Raw genomic sequence first — 20,977 nt, forward strand, 5'->3', positions numbered from 1 at the left:
TTATCGCTTTGGTGTTCCGGGTTTTTTAAAATTTTTATTTTATCACCTTAATCTATAATATTTTTATCTCATAGTCTACTCATACCCCTGGAGGGTAGGGTAGGGTCGCGATATTTGCTTCCACATGTTTACGTACTCTGAAATGCTCATCGTTGCATGCACGTGCGTTCTGCCCTTACAAATTCATGTGCTGACGGACTTCGAAACAAAAGGAAGGCGCTGGCGATGGCGAAATTTATCTTGTCTATTTTCCTTGCAATATTCCTTCAAACCCTTTATGTAAATGCAGAGGAGTATGTAGACAAGTGCATAGAAGGAAAGTGGCACAAAAAGTCACCCTCTCCCGAAACAGCCGAGTTCAAAACTTGCCATGCCTTTAAAGAAAGCAGTTGTTGCAACGCAGCCTTTACGGTGGAATTGATGGCCAACGAAACCCGCAATTTGTACAACCATTCCTGGCATCGCTGCGGTACTCTCTCAGCAAAATGTCAATCCTTTTGGGTTAAACAGGTAAACTCGGGGGGGATCAGATAAATATGCTTCGTTTCCAGGTTGAAGAAAGAGGTCGTTAAACACACCTGTTGCTATCGCCTCGCCGTGATTTTTTCTGAACAAAAGCAATCAGAAGACAATCTTGGAGAGCAGGTTTTTGATATTCACTTCGAGTACTAGGCAGCTATACAAAGGCCGATTTGGACAACCAGCCCGGCTTCTGATTTTAATTTTGTTAAGCCTTTTAAGTATCAAGTAGGGCATTCCGCATAGAATTTATGACTGATTATGCAACATTGAACCATTTGGTAACTCAATATTTGTCACGCGATTTTCAGCAACTGTCAAGTGTTATTTTGACCAAAAAAATTAAATTTAGCAGGAATATCAAAATACTTGGTGATTGCGTACGATAAATTGAGTAGAAATTCAGGTTTACTAAATCTTACTTTTTCTGTTTTCCTATCTTTTACACAAATGTAAAAAAGATTTACTCTAGCTCCGGACATGGCTGTCACAGTGGTTCATGCTTTGCTTTGAAGCTACAGGAAAACGTCTTGTGATTTCAGAGTGATCATTAATTGAAAGCTTACTATGCCACCCCAAAAGGAAAAATTTCTGTTCAATCCCGAATGTCATTATGCATACAGTTCTCGGATAAAAAAAAAAACAAAGCCAAAATAGACTGCCTTTTGGACTTCGGCTTTGTTTTAGAACAGTACGAGGTCATGCAAGAATCTTTCCTGTCTGTTGAGTTTTAATGACTTTGCCTTTTTTTCTTTTTTTTCAGGAATGTTTTTATCAGTGTTCTCCCAAGGTTTACCGATATGAAGATCCAAATTTTAAAGGGGGTCTGAAAGGTAATATACAAGATAGCATACTAATTTACTATGCTTGACAATGTATGATTGTTTCCACTTACATCTGAGCAGACATCTTGGCAAGAGATCAAGATCACGTTCTCTGCATTTCACATTTCAGGCATGTTTTCAAGACTAGTGTTATACACTTAATGTATGGTCAAGAGAGAAAACAAAACAGTCTCCCTTGGGACCCATACATTATGTGCTTTGCTATATATTTAGACTTTCCCTTAAACAATCATATGGCAAAAACATGCTGTTGTATTCGGCACACAGGCAACAACTGCGCAATTGTATCATGGTCAGGATACATTTGCATTTATCAGGGGCACGTGACCAAGAATCAACCAATCACTGTACTCATTTTATTGGGTGAAGGCTTAGGTGTATAACAAAGCCAGATGTTTTCATGCTGTTGTCGCAGTAGCCTTCTTAATTTGACTTTACGTTGTGTTTAAGCGTCATCTTTTCTTTGGTTAATCTTTTTTATACTCTTTTATATTCTTCAATCTTTTGCTGACACTTAAAAGTAGCCATCAATTTCTCTGGTGCATGACAGGATGTAAAATACAATATATAGTGTGTGTGGTGGATATGCCTGTAATCAACAGGGTGTTTACTGATACAAACTGCAACCATTTGCAATGTGCATGCTGTGATAAATTTTGCGTACCTATAGGTTGAAGAAGGTGGGTTTTATGAATGGCCCAGATTAATTGTAACTCCATGACCCCTTATAGATTGTAAAGCATTTGATTCCTCCTTACAAATATAACACTCCTGAATCACACATTAAATCCACAAGAATAAAAGAAATGATCACCAATGAAAGAAGTTCTCAATTGTTTAAAAAAATGGATTAAAGTTGCCAGAAGTTCCTATTTTGTTATTTGATACTTATTGCATTGGGAGTTGTACAACTTTTGAAAATTTGCCTTTCAGGTGTACCAGTTTGTTCTGGCTTTTGTGATGAGTGGTATGAAGCCTGTAAGGAAGATCAGATTTGTGTTGAAAATGTTCTTGTGGACTATAACTTCACCAAACATGAAGAGAATTACTGTCCTGTCAACAGCAGCTGTAAGTCGTACCAGGCCATGTATGGAAATGGTAAGAACCTTTGCGAGAAGATGTGGGGAGAGTCATACAAATACACCCTGCCAAACGCTGACTACTCCAACTGTTTAATGATGGACCCATCTAAGAAAGTGAAAGGCATTGGCATCACCAGTGTCCCGAACATTTCTCTGTTGGCTCTCATCCTCTTCATCATGGCTTTAATGCAATAGTTTGTGTGTTATTCTTCTTTGTTCAGAAACAAATTCTTCTTTGATTAAGGCTCCTGGTGAATTTTGTTTTGTCTCAGTTGAAGCTGTGATGACTTTGTGTGCATTTGAAATCACTTAAGGAAGTTACAGAATGCAGATGTTAGGCTAGACTGTCCCTCAGCACCTTTGTAAGACAAACTTATTTTAAAATGATTGGTGCAGGACCAATTTTTTTTTTTTTTTGAATTCCTCAACTGATAGGAAGTAACATCATTTAAAATACTTATTGAGATCTTAGATATTTGGGAATTATTCTGCATAGTCTTGTACATCATTTTGGTATTACTGTGTTATATTGATAGTGTGTTGTAATTTTTAATGTGTGGCCTGTAACAAGTAAGTTATGTTAAGGAATTCTGTAACTGTTCTGCAGAAATGTTTTTGACGAGTCTGTAGTTATTGGTTCTTAACAATTGGCCATTGTATTTATGATTTAATGGTATTTATTGATACATTTATTTTGGGTTTGAAACTTCAGGTCTCAGTCAGCACATCATGCTATGATTATTATTAGAATTGTGGGATGAAAATTTGCACAAGTTATGAAATAAAGCTCTACGAAATTTTTTGATGTTGGTCTCCAGATGTTAGTTGATACCAGTTCCTGAATAGTAAATGCATATTGCCTGTGACATTTTTAGTTTACACTTCAGCAATCCAAGCTTCTTTCCCTCTTAACCTTGCAGTATACCCCATGATGTTACTTTGTCTCTGTTTATTATCTTTTAACCCTTTAACTCCCATGAGTGACTGAGACAGAATTTCTCCTTACAATGTCAATATAATATCAACTAGATAAGTGATGAGAATAAATCAATTTGGGGATAATTAATTGATCCAATACAAAATTCTCTGAACTACATCATAAGAATTGTACAGTTGACAGTAAGGAGAATTACAAATTTGATCTGGGAGTTAAAGGGTCTACCCTTTACACCCTATTATAGTTTGTATATCCTTCATAATTTTCTCTATTTATTCCTGAATAAGGTGCAGACAAGGGGAATTTGTTTAAAAATCAAGATCTTTTGTTGGTGACCATTTCCTTAATTCTCATGACCTTGATGTTTGATCCAGGGGTGACACTGGGAGAAGAAATTAGATGCATGTCACTCTTGGGCAGTAAATGGTTCACAACATATGAGTATAGGGATCAACTGGTAATGATGATCAAGTCCAGGATGCTACAAACGAAGCTTAGAGTAGAAAGAAGGAATGGCTGATTTTGTAAGAAACAACCAGTGAGCCATTATCTATCACTGTAAAAACACCCAGAGGGCCAGGTGGCATAATTTTGTGAGTTAATCATCATAGATTCATAAGTGTATGTGCAGGTGACAAGCTTGTTGAGTTGCTGCTTGTTCTTAAGGGATGACCATTGCAGTCAAAATTGGATTCCCTTTATCCCTTTCCCAAGAAGTATCCATACAACCATATACATTTTTAAAGGCTGTTGTAAGAGTTGGGTGTTCATGCTGGCCTGTGTGCATGGGTTTATAAAAACATTGCTGTTACAAGTAATGAATTAAACAGTGACAGTAGCTAAACTGTGGTCCCACATTCGTAAAAAAGTCTTGGTTGTTGTTGCTGGTGTTTTCTTTCTTTAAAATAAAAAACGGTCAAGACATGTGGCTCAGCTGTGTACTCCTACGTCACTATTAGGGTCCTCTCTTCCTCTCCTTCAAGGGAGGGCCCTGGGACCAAGGTTGACCTCAAAGGCTCTTAATGATGCTGCCCTTACTGCCCACGGAAAATTAGAAAAAAAATTTTAAAAAAGCAAGAGGAAGAAAACGGTTGATCTTAAAATTCAAACAAGTTCGTTTCCTTCCTATCATCTCTTTCCAGAATGACAATAATCTGGTGCATGACCCCGGGCATGTTTAACACCCGTGGCTGCACCCGAAAACCCGAGGGACGAATTTAGTATGGCAACCAACACAATCACGCATTATCAAATAGTGAGACCGCTGAACCAAACGGCGCCCGTCGTATCACTAAGCTGGGAAATCGTAATAAGACTCTCGGTTTAAGGTGGCCTTGAAAAAGCTTACTGGAACAGTAATTAAGTAGCTGTTGTGGCGACCGATTGCTAACCTCGTCCTTAAGATGAGAACGCTTTGGTAGGTAACGGTGATTTATTTGTAGTTAATGAGAGAAAGAGACGATTTTAAATTGATATTACTCTCCGAGCAATGGAGCGACACCAAAACAAAATTTAAACTTTTTTAAATTAATGTTTCCAGCTGTTTCTAAATTTATTAGCAAATCCGGTTCCCTCTGTTACGCTGAAGTTGTTTATATTTTAGAATTATATTATTTTTTCGCGTTATATAATTCATGCATTGTTTTGTTTTGTGTAGAGAAATCTTCACACTTGTTCATCGCGGAGTTGTTATTGCAAAACGAACGATGTCGTCTGATGCCTTGAACGGGATGGAAGTAACCGCGGATAAGGTATTATCGAGCAAGATTTACAAAGATATGCAATTTAGGAGCTCATTTTGATGTTAAAAAAAAACGGCTCTCAGCTTTCACATTTCTTGTTAATATATAATCAATCTAGTGCTACATGTGTGCAGAGAAGCACGGCCGCGAGGGTTAACTGGTGTGTGGACTTTGCGCCAACTCGAGGACATAAAAACGTCACGAAGTACTTCTAAATAAGTTTATTTTTAACACGTATAGAGCATTTTTCTACAAGAGAAAATTCTATGAGTTCTTTTTTAGTTATAGATGCATAAATTCATTGTTTTTTTTGTTATGCTTTTGTTTTGATCTATGTGGTCGTCTGTGGTCTCGGCCATCTAGTAATCGGCGTATTTGGGAAGAGCAAGAGTGTAACTTTTTTCGCGATTTGAATGTGTAATACCATCGACTTGTGCGTTTTCCAGCCTAAGGTTTTTTTTAGCTCATAATGTTTCTGTCAACGTGTCTGCAAAATACTTCATACTGTTATTTGTTCACCTAATGCAAATAGCTTTCTGTCTTATCGCTCTTTGTTTACTAATAATTGGCTTACGTATTTGCATGTAATAGCAAAGAGCTTAACCCTAAACTGTGAAAAAGCTTATTTGAAATTGAGCTTGGCCGAGCTTATTTTTATTTTTGTTTGTATCGGACTTTTGCACAAGTAACATAACTTTACACATTGACACAGCTTATAATTTAGTTGAAATGAATGTTATAATTAATTTGTAATCAGTCCATACGGATGAATGTCTATCACCAGAAATCATTATGACTGTTATTATTATTTCCTGTTCAAAGATGCACCACACACTTACCTTATGATCCATATCTCTGAACATATTACCTTATGTTCAGAGATTTTGAGGATTTTGAGAATTTTTTAATAATCTGAAGGAAAGAACCATTTCAGGGGTTCCAAAACCTTTTCACCTCTTAGCTCCCTTAACAGGAATATTACTAACTTATTTTGCCAAAAATATTTTGAGATCAGAGCTTTTTATAGCTACTCAAGAGCTATAGGATGGAGTTAAAATGGACATTTTCTTTCCGCTTTTTGATCTACAATGTTTAATTGAAAGCTCTTAATCAAAAGCTGTCCCACTCACTGGTTGAAGATTAAGTAAATGCGTTTAATTGTTAAATTTCTCTGTAATTCCTTTTCTATGAGTCAAAACTTTTTTTAAGACCTCTACTGTCATGGAATCGGTTTTAATCACATAATTTTCTTTTTGATATTCTTTGTTCCGCTAAAGAATAAGTTCTGCCTATGCAAAGTAATCTGAGGTGTTTTTCTTCAATTAAAGTATGACCTTCAATCTGGAAAGGTCATTTTACAGCAGTTAATTAATTTTTTTTGCATGATTTTCCAGGGAATATATTATAATTTAATGTATTGCCTAAAATGGGTTTTCTTGCTGAGTGATGACTCAGAGGTAATTTTAGAAGGAGTTCTTTAAATAGAAGTATAAGGGAAATTAAAGAATACAGTCGATTGTTTTGAATGGGTGTTTATTAATTTATTTTTTGTAATTTGGTGGCTTTGTATCATCATGGCCTATTTAAAATCATTGACATGAGACATATCATTTGTCTTATTTGCCTTGAACTCCCAGAAAATCATTTGGATCAAACTATTACAAGCGTGTTTATGTGGGGGAATGACTGCTTAAAGCTACCTGTCATATCATGTTAGAGACATGGTAACCCTGAACTTCATCATATGGTCAACAGGGGATAAAAGTGTTATTCCTTGTAAAGTATGGCTAATAATTAATTTTGAAAATATCTATTCTTATTGAGGATCTTTTTGGCTATTAAATAGGGTTTTGTTTCAGGAACAGTTAACACCAAGTCTGAGTTTAAGTGACTTACCATGTAATAAAATAATGGTGTACCTTATGAAAATGTAAACTTTGAACTACTGTTAGGTTCTCATGTTTTGCAAACATGTAGTTTCATGTTTCATGTTTCAAAAGTTCAAACACAGTTGGAGTTTCATTACATTTAGATTTACAAGTAATTACAGGGAACAAACTGTTAAATAAGACATCTGAAAATTTAAGAAATGTGCTGTCATATTAATTTTGGGATAGATTTACTTCTAAAGATGTGGTCTCTGTTTCCTAGCTGATTTTTGTGATGTGAAAAAACAGGAAATTCAAGGGAAAAAAATTAGTCAGCAAGGTATCATGCCACAATCACATGTCATGGCTCGATGTTTTACAAAAGGCTATGAGATATTGATTTCCTGTTGTTTTCCTGTTTTGTGCAATTGTCTCCTGCTTTAAATGACCAACAGATGTACCATTTCCTCTAAATACATGTAGTGTTTTCATTGGCAATTTACTGCTGTTTTAGAACTGTATTACTTTATATCTAAAGTCTTTCATTGTTGGAAACTGGGTCACTTCAAGGTTCATCCCAATCTTCTCACATGCAAAAAATGGCTGACACCACAGTGGCAGTCCGCAGAAATTATTGGAAATTTTGTTTGGTGAGCTTTTTTTATTTCAATGTATTGAAAAAAAATCTTGGATGTGGTTTTACCCTCAAGAAGTGCTTGATTCATCATGCTAGTATCAGAATAGGGTGATTTTTCTGAAAAAGAGCGAATTTTTTTTTTCATGGGTTCCATTAAAAAAGCTCACAGAAAAATCGCTTACATACGTGTACCAAATGAAGATGTGTGTTAAGATTTAATCTTTAGTTTGAAGTAATGAAATCAGAATTAATTTTTTGAAACTGGTTTATATTTATTGTGAAGTGAACCTAGCTTTACTGAATAATTTTCAAGCCATACTTTAAAGTGTAACTAAGAGTTACTCTACTGATTCATGTTTTTTTTTTCCACAATTGGTATTGTATTTTCAGCCTGGCTGTCTTTAAGCTGAACCAGTTTATTGTCTAGTTGATACTGCAGTTCAAATTTTTACTTTTTTATCTGGTAAATGAGCCACTTACTGAACCAGTTACTCTAACAAAGGGCTAACGCTTGAAACATCAGTTTTTAAACTCTCTACATTGATCAATTAATGTCATCAACTCAGCTGATAATGCTAAATTATCCTGTTATACTCTCCCATCAACACAGCACCACAGTTTCTTTAGAAACTTATCCCCTTTATTCAGTTACTGTATACAGCCATGTACATACTTAACAACCACAAGTAATATATACATGAAACATGACTTGTACTTGGATGTACATGTTTATTCATTCTGATTTCATAATATTTAAAAGGATTTTTCAAATCTCCTAAGCTCAACTCCTTTGTACAGCTAGAGTATTCTGATTTCAGTAAAAACAAGGCTATTATTTGGGATTGTTGCTTTTCCTCCATATTTCAATGGTTGAACTGCATAAGAAAACTGTAAAAATCTTTGCCACCCTAAGCATAAAAAAAGAATTTAACTGGGTCTGAATTGTACATGATTTTACAGATTTTGTTACAGTTTCTAGACAGGTGAAGTTTGATATGTTAATTGCAATTTGGTAATTGAAAAAAAAAACTTGTGGCTAACTTTACTCATTTTTGAGCTGCAAGCATGTAAAACTAAAATTAAAGGTGTTTCTTAAAGGATGTTGGTTTGCTTGTATTGGTAACCTTATTTGACCAAAGAAGGATCTCAACTTGCTGAAAATAAATTATTTGGCATTCTTTTGAATACCATTCCCAAGGAAGTCCTGTATAGAAAAAAGTGCAATTCTTGTTTGCCATTGTAACCAATGCAGAAGTGCACTTCTCACTGTAGTATGGTACACAAATTATTACTTCTGAAGCTGTTGATTCAACATTTTTATGTAGTAAACTAGAAAGTAAGTTAATGAAAGTAAAAGTAAGTAATAGTTATTTTTGTGTGTATGCACATTTATGCTGCAAACAGGAACAGTATGGAAACAGGAATTCAATAGGAGATAGATTGTGGAGAAGTGCTGAAATGGAGGTAATGTAATGCTAATTAGTGTTACATCATTGAAATGTGAAGTGTCTTTTTCATTGTAAGAAAGAAAAAGGTATATAATTTTATTAAAAATTAATTTTTGGTTATTAACTCCGTCGTAGAAACAGATGGAATATTTAAGTAGTTTTCGTTTAACTTCAAAGAGACTTTTTCCGCTCCTTTGTGTCCTTATTCAAATATTGCGATATGTGTAACAATGGAACCTCACACCAGTTCATATTTAAAGACGGATGGTAAAACTAAGATACAAGACTAAGAATTTTCTCTAATTTAACAGCTTTATATGGACACAAATAATTGATAAATTTGTATTGAACTTGTTGAAATGGTGTAATATATTTTAGACATTTATTCTATCTGAACCTTTCCTTTATATGTTCTGTATCTGTAACCCTTCTCTAAGTATTATAAGTCTAAGTCTAACATCTTACTGACCTTTGATTGGTGAGCAAAAGTAGCATGATAAATAATAACATCTGAATATAATTTTTTATTTTTCATGCAAGGATTTGTCAATAGATAAGCTGAAGAAAATTAAGAACTTTGAGAGGAAAATGCGATGTGCATTGTTTCAGCATGAGTTGAATTTCTAGTTAGACTCTCAGTCTTTTGCGTCCCTTTCCCATGCTTGTCCACATTTATATAAATTGTATGACTGACTGATTAACTGTGTAATATCTCATCTTAACTGAGGGAATAGTCAGAGTAACTTAAGAATAATTTATGAAACAGTAGACTTGATACCATGAGCGCTAACCTGTCTGGCAAAAGCCATCCAAGAAATGATGCCATGTTGATGCAGCAACTACATTGTTTTGATGAGTAAGGGAGATAAAACCGCAATTAGATTTTTGCTTATAAAGTTAATTGTGTTCTTTGGTTCATGCCTCTACTTAACACATTTTTCATTTTAACCACTGTGCACTCAGTAATATTTTTATTCTTACCTTGAACATCCATGAGAAGATCAGATCTCTGTATACAATATCAGAATGATTGAAATGGAAATTTCATTGATAACATAAATGACGATGTAACATGCTACACTTGTTCCATTTAACAGCTTATCATGAGCCACAACATGCAAATGACTAAATGTAAGTTAATTTTAGTGTTGTCTGCAGAGCTCTCCATAACAGTGATGGGCAAAGTGCCACTTTAACAAATAGGTTGATTAAAAAAAAAATTATTTATTATCATCGTAAACCCTTTAACTCCTAGAAGTGATTAACATGAAACTTCTCCCCATAATATCCATACATCATCCAGCAAAAGGCGCATGAGAATACCCAAACTTATCAGGGGAAAGTTGTTACCGTGATCTAATACCAAATTGACTACCTTATTGCCAGGAATTGTGTAAAAGCTGGAGGGGGAGAATAAACAGTCAGATCTTGGGAGTTAAAGGGTTAATTATAATTCATGGGGGAATTATTTAGTGTTTTAAAGGTGACATCTATCAAATAATTAAATAATGATGATTTTTGTGATAATGATAAAACACTCATTTACTTGAACTAACTTGAAATTTGTTAGTAATGTCTGATAGGATAATGACACATATGCTTGAATTTAAAAATGGTTTGTAATACAACTGTAAAGTCAATTCCTAACTACAGCTGCTGTCTTAAAATTTTTGTTTTAGAAGAATGTATTAATCTACAAAAGAACAATGTAAATTGTATTCGTATTTTTATCTGTTACAATAACTAAACTTAATTTCATGCAGTTACAGAAGAATATGCAATTCCTTATTACCAACAATGTCTAGATGTCATGTCGCATGTTTTCCGTAAACCACTGGTGATAAAACATTTAATAATTACTAAACAATTGATGTATCTCTCTTCATGAATTAGCTATTAAATATATCTGTGTGTATTTTTGTCAACTGAAAATAACTTTTTCACTGCATTTTATCACAGTTTCTGCATCGGTTGTAAGTTATTATTTTTTAGTGAATTTGAAAAATTTCATCTGATAACAATGTATTTTATTTTATTAACCTTCCCTTATATGTAAAAGAAGGGTTTGATGCCATTTTGGACTAAAGAAATGGCATTTGCACCAGCATGCATACAAATTTCTCCAAAAATGTAACCATGCAAAAAATGTCATTTTGTTGTGTTTAGAAATTTTGATACTGCATGGCTTTAGCATCAATACTTTCTGCTGTTGCATGGAGTATTTATAGTGATGCTCTTAAAGGAGAAATATGTGCTGCCGATTTCAGGCCAGATGAGGTGTAACACCCAACAACAATTCCTTTTTGACTGAATGCTTTTGCATATTTCCTTTGCTAGAATCTACATGTTAATGATGACCACAATGCATTTGTAATTCCTGGCTTGAATTATCCACAATCATGCAACTCAAATGACGATGGTTTGCCGCAAGAACAACAGTCGTCAAGGGAATGGGTCCTGGAGTGGAACAGAAAAAGTGACACCAGCGAGGTTGAGCACTATCTTCAGCAGATGCAGAGGTCAAATAGCTCATCAGCCCCTGAAACAAACTCAGATTCGCCGTCAGGGAGTTTTGCTCGTAGTAGCTCATTGCCAAGAACAGCAGGTCTGGAAGAGGAACAGATGGAAAGTGAGCCATTTGAAATCCAGAATTTGTCACGTTCACCAAGCAAGAAACTCATGGAACTGAGGCAGACCAGGGGTGAGGTGACATCCGATGAAGGGATCGCAGATGATGGCAGAGGAGCAGGTCAAGTCTTTGTAAGTTTGAGCTACAGTGTACTTTGGTTTAGCAAAATAGGGAGTTCATGACAATAGCAAATGATAAAAATTTTTGAGCTTTCAATCTGAAATTTCTTTTTGAATGCTTGGCTTTCAAAGTACATGTACTTCACAACAAGTCTCAAAATTGTTTTTTAGCTGGTGCCAATCAAGTTATCCAGTCAAACTTATTTTTGCTTGGATATGAGGCATTTTTGGCTCAACAAACATCAATTACTGTACATCATATCTCAAGAAATCCCATCCTCCTTATAAAACAAGTATTTTTACTACACTTTTATTGTACATGCAGTCTCAAGCTCAATGCAGGAAAAATTGATACAGTGGTATTTCAAACCTGAACTTAGCTTGGAATTAAATTCTTCTTTAAGTTTACAGACAATAGGACAAAATGTCCTGCCATCCAAAAAGTTGAGTGGACAAAACCTGTATTTGAGCAGACATTGTCCACTGACCAGCCATTATATTGAGCTCTGCTCAATGTACCAGTCTTGATATGTTTAAACATTTTTTTTTTAAGGCTCAAGATGATGATGTGGAGGACATGATGGAATATGCAACATCAGGTGAATTTGTCTTATAGTGTATTTCTGTGGAAAGTTATTTTTTTATCATAAAATGTTTAGAAAATCTTTAGTAAGTTTAGTAAGTTTTTTTATGGAATGTTGAACAGTACTTTGCCCTCCAAAACCCTGGCCCAGACTGCACATATGTAAAACATTAATTTTTAAGAGGTTTGTAAAGGAGTTCCAGCTGACCTCATCTGTAACCTATTACTGAACAAACACACAGCAGTATGGCATCTAATTGTAAAAAAGGTAACATGTAGCAAACAGTTGCCACAATGATGCCTTAAAGGACTTTTAAGTTGGCCTCTCCAAACTTTCTGAATAGTTGACAAATTGATTATTTTCTTTCAATTTGTGGTTGGAGGATTTGTTTAAAAGAAAGGGTTGAGGGATGTCAAGTTCTACAGTACAATTGTAATGGCCTCTCTTATAACCAAACCTTGGACTCTTTCAGCCCTTAAAAGTAACTGTCAGATTTTCTTATCTACATGTCTTAGCCTTCAACAGTGACAACTTGCACCCTCTCTCTCATTGATTGTTGTGGTACAATATCCCTTATAAACATTTGCGTTTCTCCTTCTTGTCAGATGAGGATGAAACCTACATGTATACCAACTTTCTCAAGACAAGAACTTGTTACGACATCATGCCGAAAAGCTCCAAGATTGTAGTGTTTGATACCAAGCTAAGGGTGAGCTAAGTCACTTGATAGTACTGCACTATTGTTGCGTCTGTCTTACTGTTGAAATGTCATTAAAATGTTTGTCTGTTGTCTTAAGCTGCATTTAATATTTTATAATTAATTTTTAAATTTTATTTGCATTAGGTTAAGAAAGCATTTTTTGGACTGGTTGCCAATGGTAAGCACTCTACAAACAACTTTGTTTAAATTATGTGCATTATTAATGTCTAGTCTCTGAGCTTATTCACATGGCTTATGCCCTAAGTACCAGAATGTTTAAGTCATGAGACAAGATTAAACTATTTGCTGGATGTCAAATGTTTTGTTTGTATTTTTCTGTTAGGTGTTAGATCTGCACCTCTCTGGGACAGTGAAAAACATACCTTTGTTGGTAAGTGGACCCAACCAGATCCAGACCTCCCTCTGTTTTCTCTCTACTGCTTCTTTGAAGCTATTTATTATTTCACACTGATTATGCACGGTTTACTTGTACTGTTTTAATTGCTGAAAACTTGGAACAGGCTGCAGTAAAACCCTGCTAATTCAAACTCCCTAGGGAAACAAAAAAATGGTTTGAGGTTGTCAGGGGTTTGAGTTTGCTAGTAAATGACTGAAAAAACAGGATCAAGGGAAATTGGAACTTTTTCAAGGTCAATCAAAAACTATAAAAAAATTCTCAAATGTGATTAGTTATTACCAGCCTGATTTGAGCTCTAATAGGACAGTGTATGTGTCATGCTTGTAATTGGACAGTGTCATAGGAGAGTTAAAGGGACAGTTAACACTCCATGGCTGTGTAAGTGGACAGAACATGTCATGTGCTCGCATTTATATTGTTGTCTCACATTTTGCTGAGTTAACTTTTTTTTTTTTTTTATGAAAACATAAAGCTGAAGCCTAGTTTGACCTAGTTTCTTTCTTGAATTTTGTCATAGTTTTGATTAATTGGTAACAGGACTTTGCGTCATCAATTCTCTCTGTAACCAAACAAGTGATTAAAAAATCTGACTCCCGCCTTGCAGTTACCCGATTTTGTTAATCAGTTGTATGATTACAGACCAAATTGGACTCCATTGGTAACAGGACTTTGTGTCATCAATTCTGTCTTTTGTGTTCTACTGTATTTATGTACAAATGGACAACATGGAGAACATTCTTTGTTACAAAGTTAATGTGTTCTGCTCTGGTTTGCAGGAATGCTTACTATTTCAGACTTTATCAACATTCTTCGCCACTATTACAAGTCACCATTGGTAAGAGCTATGCTTAATTAATAGGTGCTGGTTATACTATAGTGTGCATAAGGCATGTGTTGCACAGAAGTAATAGTTTTAATCTAAAGTCAATAACCTTTTGTTATTCTTCAGGTCCAAATAGATGAATTAGAAGAATATGATATTCAAGCTTTTCGAGGTAACCCTTGAACTCCCATGAGTGATCAATACAGAATTTCTCCTTACAGTATCAATACACTATCAAGCAGACAAGTGATGAGAATAAAGAAAAATATGAACAAGGGGATTATCCGTTGATCCAATACCAAATCTTGGAATTGTACGCAGACAGAAAGGAGAATTACTTTTTAAAATAAATGAGATCTTAGGAGTGAAAGGGGCAAGCACTTATTATTTGTTGCCAAGACGAGAAAGTCTAACTCAGTAAATAAATAAGGTGACACAATTAATGTACATGTGTAGCCCCTGCATTCATGTATGCCTCCTATTTTCTTCAAGAACCAAAGAAGACTCTTTTATTATTATCCTTTTTATTTCATTTATTACTATTTTTCTTATACTTATATTTTGTCAAACACCCAGACACTGCTTATGGACATAACACTGTCCATGAATGTTTCAAGCATTGGCTCTTTAGAAGTATCAGCTTTAGGAACGCTCTACTTTGGCCAAGTTACATTTACTTATCAATTCAGTTGGTAAAACCAAATTATCCTGCTGTACCTCTACCGATGCAGCACCACAGATTTTTAGAAACTTGCCCTGTTTGTCACCACATACCTTTTACAACTGTGGTTGCAATATTATTGTGCATAACTTCTGGTTTCTGATGCCTTTTTTTTTCCTGTGAAGATTATGATGATTCCAACTTGAGGCCTGAGTTGATTCAAATATCACCGATGCAGAGGTACTGACAATAACGATCTCTGAGTAAAGAAAGACTAATAATATTTCAAAGTTAGTGAGCTACATATACACCTGAAGTAAGTTGTGGTTTAACATTATTTTACAGTCTACTTGATGCTGTCAAGACATTGGTGGAGCATAAAATCCATCGACTTCCTGTACTTGATCCTGTAACAGGAAATGCTCTTTATATCCTGACCCACAAGAGAATCCTGCGATTCATGTTTTCATCTGTAAGTTTAAAAGGTTGAGATGTACAGTAGCTTTAAGAACACAGCAGTCAAACGTTTGCACATGTGTGATTGTTTAAGTGGCTAGGTGGTATGCATTCAGGCTGTCAGACTCATGTAGCCTCACTAGACATATAAGCAAGCCATGGTGTTTTATACCAGTATAACTTTTTGACAAAGCTAAAAAAAAAAAAAAAACCAACAAAAACAGTGTTAATCGTCAAGAAACCCATAGCTTAATAGTCTTTACGTTGGAGAAGTTTTAGGTTTTTCTTTCCCTAACCTTTTTTGCCTTTTGCAGATCATTATTTTGCAAATTTTGCTAGTTATTGTTTGTTATATTTTCTGTCCACCTTTTGCACAGGAAATTGGGGCACAGCAGGCCCAAATTGATCCATTAGTGCATGCTTAATTTTGTTCATTGTATTATGTACTGAAGACTTAATTCTTTGTCCACAAACTGAACTCCACTAAATGTGGTAGATTTTTCAGCCATTTGGTTAGTAGATGGGTGAGAAAGAAATAAGGATCAAATAAAAGGGCAAATATGGGGAAGGCCGCGACCTGTCCCAAAACATCACCTACTTTGGTCTTTCTGCACTATTGCTGTGCTGTATTTACCAAATGCATGCCTGTAATATAATGTGATAGAGACTTACTGGGTTGATTTTTAGGAATGCTGTGGGGTTTGTTTCTGAGTTTTAGGAAGGGTGTGGTGGAAAATTGAAATAGGGAGATGGTTTGGCTTGTTTAGAAGAGCTACTAATGTTTTATCTAGTGATCAGTGTAAAGTAATTGGATTTGTTAGTAGTAAGCTAAATTGTAACAACTTGTATTCAAATAAGTGCATGTAAGTATTGACTTTTTGTTGACAGTTGACACAAACCAGTCCACCGGAGTTCATGAATAACACGCTTAAAGAACTTGGAATTGGAACGTACCGTGATGTAGCTGTGGTAGGTATTAATAGAGTAAGTGGTTATGGCTGTATCACATTACAGTAGTATTTCTCCCTGTTTGTTTTGTTGGGGTATATGAGGTCATGATGATTTTCATCACAATGGAAGTGAAAAAGGAAAGCGAGCATGTTAGTCCTGATCAGAATCTAGACACCATGACAGAAGGGCCTCTTAAACTCAGATACAAGTGGATCCTTTGTTGCCGCTATCTCTGTTTTACACTTAAGGGTTGATACTTGCTCAAGACTTAGCAATTACTATTGAAATTTCTGGCCCCTTCTGATTACTTACCTTCAGTTGGTCTTTTAATATGATGCATACATATACTCAATGTTATCCTACCTGCTGTCCCTATTTTTCTATCATCTTTCCTAACACTGACAAACAATCTTTAGATATGCTGGTCTTTAGTTTAGCTGTATCAGAGCCAGCATGTGACAATATGGGCAGTGGGGGGAAAATTTTGTGTTTCTGTGGCTCTTGTTTTGCTCGTGCTGTGGACAATGATCCAAGAGAATTAGAAAGTCTATGCTTTTATCTTTAAATGTGGGAAATTTTTTTCTTAGATATCTCCTGAGACTCCACTGATAACAGCCTTCCATATGTTTTCTGAAAAGAGAGTTTCTGCTTTACCAGTGGTTGATGAGAGTGGTATGATTTGTTTTCTCTGTTCACTTCTTAAGATTTCATCCTTGAGGAAAGTTAAACAAAGGAAACAAAGACAAACTGAAGTCAAGAATTTTCTTAAAAAGAGTGATGCAAAATTCTTTGATAAACATTTATTCTAAGTTGTAGTACTGTGGCACTGTAATTAATCTTATAATAACCAAGCCTGTTTAGTCAACATTTGCTTGATATACTTTTTTTCTCTTTGGTAACTTAAGAAAAACTTCAGACTAAGGGTAGGGGTGTCTCCTTAAATATTGAAGAGAATTTTTCATGTGATAATCGCAAATTTTCACTAACTGTCATCATTCTCAAATGAACTTTGAAACTTGAGGCGTAATTTGAACCTTTTTTCAATGTTCTTTGTTTTTATTTCAGGGGTTGTAGTTGATATTTATGCAAGATTTGATGTTATTGTAAGTATTCAATAATTTTAAATCAAAATAGAATAGTATTCAATTGAGTGTTGAAGAGGTTTGCTCAACTAAAGATGATTGTATTTTCTTTGTAGAATTTGGCTGCTGAGAAAACTTACAATAACCTGGATATTACTGTAAAGAAGGCACTTGAACACAGAGCAGATGTAAGTCTGGAGTGATAAATGGAATAGCAAAATATCCAAGCATTCTTTAATGTTATTGTTTTACTGTTAAACAATGCACTTTAACCTTTTGATCCCTAAAGAGTGACTAGCATCTAATTTCCCTCAACAACATCCCAGAATCAAACATTTAGGTCATGGGAATTGATCATCAACCAGGGAAGCTCTTGATTGTGAAACAAATGTTGAAAGTAATCCTTGACTGTGTTGTTATTGCTCAGCTGTGCTATGTGATTAATTTAGAAAACCTGTTCCACCTTCTCAACAGATCAGGTACAAATCTGAAACCAATGGCCACCTGCTTGTTTGTATTTTCCTGCCCTGCTTTAGACATTTTGATTCAGGCATTTTTAACATGATACTGGGGCAATTTTCCTTACAAAGGAAGTTCACTGGACTGAAGCTGCATCTGTAGACTAAATGTCTCTCAGCCATTACCGATTTCAGTAAATCGTAATGGTGCAATAAAGTTGTTCAAACAATATTTTCTTTGTTGCAGGGATTTGAAGGAGTCCATACATGTTGCTTGGATGAAACACTACACACCATAATTGACAGACTAACTGATGCAGGGGTAGGCAACATAGTGGCTTGCATAGCTGGAGGTGTTATGTGCTCCAATGTGGTGGCTAGCATTTGCCATGTGACAATAATAGTTTTGAATGTTTTTGGTTTTTTTTTCTTCAGGCCTCTTTGCTGCTCATCATTTAGCGCACTTAACCCTGCCAGCTGCTCAGTTTAGAAAGATAGTATAAACTGCTAGGCTGTTCAGTATATAGTCTCCTTCGCTATTGCCTGGGCTAGTCACTTACAATGCTTTTGGGACTCGCAATCAAAATGTATTCTAGTCTGCGATTTTTTTTTAAATTTAAGAAACTCTCTAACAGTGTTTTTGATATCTTTGCTTCCAGGTTCATCGTCTTGTAATTGTTGATAAAGAAGGTCACTGCATTGGGGTGTTATCTCTGTCAGATATTCTTAAGTTTTTGGTGTTGAGACCTTTGCAGGGAACATGTAAGTATGCAGTTTGTTCCCCTTTTTCATTTCTTCATTTCTTCATTTCTTCTATCTCTTTAGTTTGTTTACTCCTTGGCTCTACCTTGTCATTTAGTTTTTCATTTCTTTGTTTTGTCATCCTTTCTTCTGTTCCTTTGACTCTCTTTCATCTTCATTTAATTTTTTTCTTTTTTTTTTTTTGTGATCCTTATTAACTCATTGCTTCCTTGCCGGCTTTCTGTCTTGTTCCTGTTTTATTTCCCTTTTGTTTTTTTTCTTTCTCATCATCTCTTGGTCCTGGGTGTTCACTCGTTCATATGCCTCCTAGGGAACTGCAATTGTTACACCAGGTGCTGCTGTAGTGCCCCACCTATGCAGAGTAAATTTGCTTGAAGATCTTTTAGTTAATTCAGATTATGCTTTTCTATTTTTCTTTAAGTAGCTTGGAATTCTTTTCATTTTTGTTGACTTTTCTTTGTTCCTCTTCTTATATCTTTGTTTTTTTTTCTTACAACTGGATTGCAAACCCCTCCCTACATAACAACTTTATCTTGATAATGCTATTAATTTCCTCACAGCATTCAGTAATCACGCCCCTGGGCCTATGGAATAATCAGCTTGGTGCTGATTACATAAAAAAAAAATGCAGTAGTTATCAATGTAGCAGAGGAGTTGGTGGGAGACAAATCTGTCGGGGAAGATAATGGGCAAAAAATGCTTAATTTACCAAGTTACATGCTATCACCTGATTCCAAGTTGATCAAATCCTCTGGAAGGGAAAGCCAGGGCATTTACTACATCTACTTGACTTTTGTTAGTATAATTGACCCAAGAAGTGCGTTCTTCATCCACTGTTCTTCAACAATGGAGGAAAGAGAGACATATTAGGTAGATGGCAAAAATGGAAATGGTTTTGAAGAAGGATTGGGATCTTGTAGTTTGGAAATAGGTTAAGTTAAGGGAATTTTATACTTTTAGCAAACTTTTGTGACTTTTATTTGAGGTTAAGGTATTGTATGTATTAATTAAGAAGGGTTGAAGCAGGTTTTCTCTACTTCATTAAGCATCCAAGTTATCTCTGCATAACAATGTCTCGGAGGGCTTGGTCCATAAAACTTCAAGGAATCATGATGAATAACTATCATTCCTTCTCATTTAAACTAAGTTGACTTCAGTCCTGAGCTTTCTGCATTTCTGTCTCTCTATCAGTGGAGACTGGGGTCACTTCCAGTTACTGGCCAATGCTTTAAAGGATAGATGAAGGTAATTCAGTCAGATTGTCTTGGCCATAATTTGCTCACTTGTTGCCGTAACAACTGTATATCCTCTTTCTCTCCCGAAAAAATTCTCAAATGAAAAGATGTTGAATATTTTTACATCCATTTATGGGCAAGTAGTACTATTTGTATCTGGACCATTAATATTTTAAGCTGTCAGTAGTTTATCTTGATCTTTTGAGGAAAGTTCTTGAAAGAGCACTGATGCTGATGTATATGGGATCCCTGCATGTGCATGTCTCTTTCAAGACAGCTTTCTCAACAAGTGGATTTTTAGTTTCTTTTGAATAAATTCATTATAACTTCATGTGAGGCTATTTTTCTTGTTTTGCTTTATTATTCCACTTTGTAGAGTTTTGATAAAGGTTTTAATCAAAATAAATTTCAGGTCAGGAAAATGTCTGAGTATTGTTAATGCAACCCAGGAAGACAATTAGGAGACTGATTCCCAAGAAAACTTTTGTAACATAGAGAAGATGATGAAAAGGTATCCAAATCAGTCACTAGACACTTAAAATTTCCCTAATCATTCTAAGCAACATGCAGCCTTTCTCTGCATTTAGGCAGCTCAGAAAGTCACTAAACTTAACCAAAAAGATTTATCTTTCATGTGAGCACTATTTTTCCTCACAGTATCAACCAATGCTTCATTCAAGTTATTCTTGTGTTTTTTGTGTTACCATGTTTCCACCAATAGCATTGCTCTGTCTTTTTCTCTATGGACTTCACACAACCCCCAATTTCTCAATTTGCTCTGCAGAAGGGTTAACATTAACACTTGGGCCTTCTCTGTCAAAAATGTTTTCTTGTGGCCAAGCCTCCCCCTAAAGAACTTTTTTCTACACCATTCCATCCTTTGCCCCAAAGGTGACTATTCCAGAACTGACAATCCTCATTCCATCTCACAAGATGAGAGAAGACTTCTAGTTTGCCCTCCAGTTGGCTCAGGACCTTGGGTCCACTCAGACATGAACAAACAGTAGAGTGGGATTGAGGT

General features: G+C 35.3%; 2 protein-coding genes across 4 annotated transcripts; both read left to right on the top strand.

Moving 5' to 3' along the window:
* The first annotated feature begins 157 nt into the window (after positions 1-157).
* Positions 158-3,251, top strand: LOC131776198 (riboflavin-binding protein-like). The gene is made up of 3 exons (XM_059092367.2): positions 158-510; positions 1,283-1,352; positions 2,298-3,251. The coding sequence occupies exons 1-3, from the start codon at positions 226-228 to the stop codon at positions 2,639-2,641; spliced, it is 699 nt and encodes a 232-aa protein (XP_058948350.1). The 5' UTR covers positions 158-225; the 3' UTR covers positions 2,642-3,251.
* A 1,413-nt stretch (positions 3,252-4,664) lies between these two features.
* LOC131776196 (5'-AMP-activated protein kinase subunit gamma-1) lies at positions 4,665-20,287 on the top strand. 3 transcript variants are annotated; one of them, XM_059092365.2, is made up of 19 exons: positions 4,665-4,800; positions 5,041-5,134; positions 9,035-9,094; positions 11,416-11,838; positions 12,380-12,425; positions 13,016-13,119; positions 13,255-13,288; positions 13,454-13,501; positions 14,305-14,363; positions 14,478-14,523; positions 15,198-15,252; positions 15,358-15,484; positions 16,357-16,437; positions 17,007-17,091; positions 17,485-17,522; positions 17,618-17,689; positions 18,207-18,281; positions 18,619-18,721; positions 19,282-20,287. In XM_059092365.2, exons 2-19 carry the CDS (start codon positions 5,090-5,092, stop codon positions 19,314-19,316), a joined length of 1,536 nt encoding a protein of 511 aa, XP_058948348.2. In that variant the 5' UTR covers positions 4,665-4,800; positions 5,041-5,089; the 3' UTR covers positions 19,317-20,287. The 3 variants fall into 3 exon arrangements, with proteins under 3 accessions (XP_058948348.2, XP_058948349.2, XP_058948347.2); XM_059092366.2 differs by lacking the exon at positions 9,035-9,094; XM_059092364.2 differs by lacking the exons at positions 4,665-4,800; positions 5,041-5,134 and adding an exon at positions 7,428-7,643.
* The last annotated feature ends 690 nt before the right edge of the window (positions 20,288-20,977 follow it).

This window comes from Pocillopora verrucosa, chromosome 10, assembly GCF_036669915.1.
Source record: "Pocillopora verrucosa isolate sample1 chromosome 10, ASM3666991v2, whole genome shotgun sequence".
NCBI lineage: Eukaryota > Metazoa > Cnidaria > Anthozoa > Scleractinia > Pocilloporidae > Pocillopora > Pocillopora verrucosa.